Source organism: Helobdella robusta (assembly GCF_000326865.2).
Source record: "Helobdella robusta unplaced genomic scaffold HELROscaffold_520, whole genome shotgun sequence".
Taxonomy (NCBI): domain Eukaryota; kingdom Metazoa; phylum Annelida; class Clitellata; order Rhynchobdellida; family Glossiphoniidae; genus Helobdella; species Helobdella robusta.
In genome coordinates this window covers 1-4,039 of record NW_008705270.1, presented here as the reverse complement: position 1 = coordinate 4,039, position 4,039 = coordinate 1, and the positions used below count along the sequence as shown (strand labels likewise).

Here is a 4,039-nt window from a genome sequence, read left to right as displayed (position 1 = left end):
TGATTGATTGATCAAAATTAGGAGTTGTCGGACGATTGTTATGACGATGATGGGCTGGTGACGGAGATGAGCCGATGTATTGGTTTTGTTTTTCTTTCATTTAAGGTTGTTTATTGAGGATTTTCAGTTTACTATGTTTTTTTTGTTTGTTTGAGTTGGTTTTTATTCTTATTTGATCATTATTTGATGTGTTTTTCGGTAGATTTTAAAATTTATTTTAAATACGCATTTGCATTTTCCTTGTTTATTGATCCCTAAGTTATTTTTGAGTATTGTATGTGTGTGTGTGTGTGTGTGTGTATGTATGTGTTAATGTATTTGGGAGTACATATCTGCTTGTTCGTCATTCATTAATTTATGTGTGGCTATATTATTACTTACTTGTCTGTCTGGGGCGATTTTGGGGTGATTTGAATGGGAATAAGTACATTATTTTGCTGGATGAATATTTTATCTAATTTTAGCCAACTTTGTTTCAATTTTATTCGTTTTGTCGTTATTATTAATTAAAATAGGAAGTATATGTGTTTATGAAATCTAATTTACTTGTTTTTTGTTTATATCCCAAATGTAATTGAATGGAAGAACGAAAAAATGATAAACAAATGAATAAAAAATGAATGAGTGAATAAATGGATATTGACGGTGATTAATGAATGAGTTAATGAATTAATGAGTGAATGAACGCCAGTAGCATATAAATGAACAAATATTGAATAAGTTAATGTGGATGAATGAATCAATGAATCAATCAATGAATAAACTAAAAAAAGAAACAAAATCGGTGGTATGGCGACCGACTTACATTACAATATGACTGAATAGTGTTCACTGGCAGATTTTACGCTTGAAAAATAATGCAATAAATAATACGGATGAATTAAATAAAATTTACCGCTATAAAATCGGTAAAATCATTAACTAAATATTCAAAAATGAACGAAAGCAACGCACGCACACACACAGATACACTCCCAAATAAATATATTTCCTATTCAATGTTGGGCCATTCAGGACGGCCCATTAACGCTATGACCCTTTTTGATTCCATCTAGACCCTTTCTACCCCTCTTAACATCGTCACCCTCACATTCATCATCATCACTGTCCTTCATTTTCCTTCCTTTCATCGTCCTCACTCCTCCTCTCTTTTCCTGCTCACTCTCTCTCCTTGAAACAACATCTCTTTTCTTCAAGGTATACTGGTAAATGTTGCCGAAAACTTCAGTAAACAGCAGAGTTCCGGCAAAAACTAGGGATGTACCTAACCAGTGATGTGCCGTGAATCGGTTGCCGAAGTAGATGATGGAGAAGAGGAGGGAGATGAACTTGCGGAGGGTGACGACCAGAGTGACCGTCAGGGAGGGACACTCCGCGGTAAGGATGAAGACTGACTTTATACAGAGGTATCTGTCGTGGCGTGTATACGTTGTGTGTGTATGTGATGTGTGTGTTTGTATATGATGTGTGTATGTTTGTGTGTGTATATGATGTGTGTACGTGTGTGTGTGTTTGTATGTTTGTGTGTGTACATGATGTGGTCTGCATAAATAAACATAAATACGAATAATTCTAAATATAGAACATACTGCGTGATCATATTGCCCATTATGTAGAGCCAGTGAATTGGAATGGGAAGTATTTCAGGGATGAAATAATCTGTGATTAGTTCGTTTAATTTTGATTGACAGGTTTTTATAAACTATAAAAATGATGGGGTAATTTGATTGGTGCCTCAACGCTATTGGTCAGTTGAATGATGGGTGATTTGAATGAAATTAAATGATTGGTTGTTTAATGAAGTTAACCGAATTTTATATAAACAAATTAAAAAAAAACCATTCATAAACATTCATAAATACTGTCGGATTGAAAATCCTAGCGATTAAAAAGACTAATAAATAAAACACCACGAAATAAGGAGTTGATTTGTGCGGGCTTTATAAGAAACTGCGATAACTATTCTGATAGGTATTCGGGCTGCTGATGAGTCCCCGGTGGGGATGAAACACGTGTCCAGCCTATCCAAACGAATACTATTCTTTTCTTTTCCCGCTCACTGCTCTTCTGGTTCGGTGTTCTCATCATCAAACGCAACCGCAACAATACAAAGAACACAAACAAATATATACAAACAAACAAACGCGCATACAACCAACAGACTCTGTATATCGGAGTTATTAAAGATGAGCACGTGTTGATACAAGTCCTTGTAAAATAGCAAGAAGAACGGCAAAGGGAGGGCATGCTGTATGTGAGGATGATTTTGATTGGTTGAAAACTTTAGAAGAACGTTCGTGATTGGCTGCTGGTGCTCGGTTAAAAACTTTTAAACCGTGATTGGGTGATGAATTTGAAAGATCGTTTGTTATTGGTTGACGAATAAAGAATAAATGTTCATCCCCACCAACCTGATCACCATTATCACCATACAACCACCACCATGCGACCAACATTATAGAAGAGGGCCTCATCTGGGTGCTTCCCATAACTCCGGTAGACATTTTCCTGGTAGAGACCCATCAAGGCCGACATGAAGAGGGCGACGGTCAAGGTCACAATGCCTGTAATCATCATCGTCGTCGTCATCATCATCCTCGTCGTCTTCATCATCATCGTCATCACCATCATCATTATCAGTGAGACTAACCAAAAATCCAATGCATAAAGTTAACCATATCATCATCGTGATTATCTGTTGTTGATTTCTAGAGGGAAGATGATGACGATGATGAAGATGATGACGATGATGAAGACGACGACGACGATGTTGATAATAATGATAACGATGATTGTAATTGTGATACAAAGAATGAAGAAGAAAATAAAAACTGATCATCTAGTGAAAAAGGGAACAAAAAACGATCATCATCACCGTCATCATTATCATCATCAACAGCAACCATCATCATCATCATTATTAATAATCATCATCATCATCACCAGCCACAACAATCAACCGTGTCTGCAACAGAAGCCAATGTAGCCACTATTATGCCGGCTGTTATCATCGCCACTGATACATACTTGCTCATGTGATACCTGGTTAAATGATTGGTAAAATGATTGATTGATTGATGGAGTGATTGATTGATTGAATGATTGATTGGTTGATAGATTGATTGAATGATTGATGTAATATGTAACCATTCGACCAATCAGACAATTAACCAACCATCAGTCAGTCAACAAGTCAGCCAGACAATCAATCAATCAATCCTTCAATCCATTAACCACAAACATAACCTTTTCTTAAGAAGAATAATTCCAAGAACCAGATTAGCCATCAATGAACCCTGAATGCAAATATTATTTTAATTGATACATTCAATAATTAATGAGAAAAAACATACAAAATAATCAGCACATTTAAAAATACAAACAAGCATACAAACAAACATACAAACAATCATACAAACAAACATACAAACAAACAGACAAACATACAAACCGATCTAAAAATAAGATGCAGAGGCATGGATATCTTGAAAGCGAATGCATAGTTGTTGACGACACTCGTCATGAAAAACAACGTTACCATCACTATATATGATCTTTTATTGGGGGATAGATAGAGTTGGGTTGTTGATAATAACAATAATAATAATAACAACAAAACAACAACAATAACGACCTAATGGGAATGACATTACGGACAGTTCCCATCTTCGTAGTCCTCAAAAATCCTTCAACAGTAATGAACAAGAACTGTGAAAACGTTACCATGGTACCACTGCTAGGTACCTCCCTAAAAAAATATCCATTTATAATAATATATTTAATATATAATTAGTTCTATATATTTCTCTCTTTATTATTCCTCAGAGATAACAACAACAACAACAACAGCAGCAGCAACAACATCAACAGCAACAACAACAGCAACAGCAACAAATAGCAATGCCATGTACCTTAACCAACAAGCCACAATTTAAACTAAAATTAAATAAACTTAATTCTCGATTTTAATTTTTAAAAGAACGAAACTTCAAATAAAATATATACGTTTATACATACATACACATACATCTCTCTCACT

The 4,039-nt window shown here is 35.1% G+C and overlaps 2 protein-coding genes across 2 annotated transcripts in view; one reads left to right on the top strand and one right to left on the bottom strand.

The window, feature by feature from the left end:
- HELRODRAFT_195134 (hypothetical protein) overlaps nt 1-541 on the top strand; it is a 3,265-nt gene extending 2,724 nt beyond the window's left edge. The window contains exon 9 of the mRNA XM_009028047.1: nt 1-541. Coding sequence (XP_009026295.1) covers nt 1-3 — 3 coding nt within the window. The 3' untranslated portion in view covers nt 4-541.
- Nucleotides 531-3,741, bottom strand: HELRODRAFT_105143 (hypothetical protein). Its single transcript, XM_009028046.1, has 9 exons — nt 3,632-3,741; nt 3,452-3,554; nt 3,247-3,296; nt 2,961-3,042; nt 2,651-2,708; nt 2,455-2,564; nt 2,164-2,248; nt 1,590-1,659; nt 531-1,410 (listed from the first exon to the last, which is right to left on the bottom strand). The coding sequence occupies exons 1-9, from the start codon at nt 3,724-3,726 to the stop codon at nt 1,011-1,013; spliced, it is 1,053 nt and encodes a 350-aa protein (XP_009026294.1). The 5' UTR covers nt 3,727-3,741; the 3' UTR covers nt 531-1,010.
- Between the last annotated feature and the right edge of the window lie 298 nt (nt 3,742-4,039).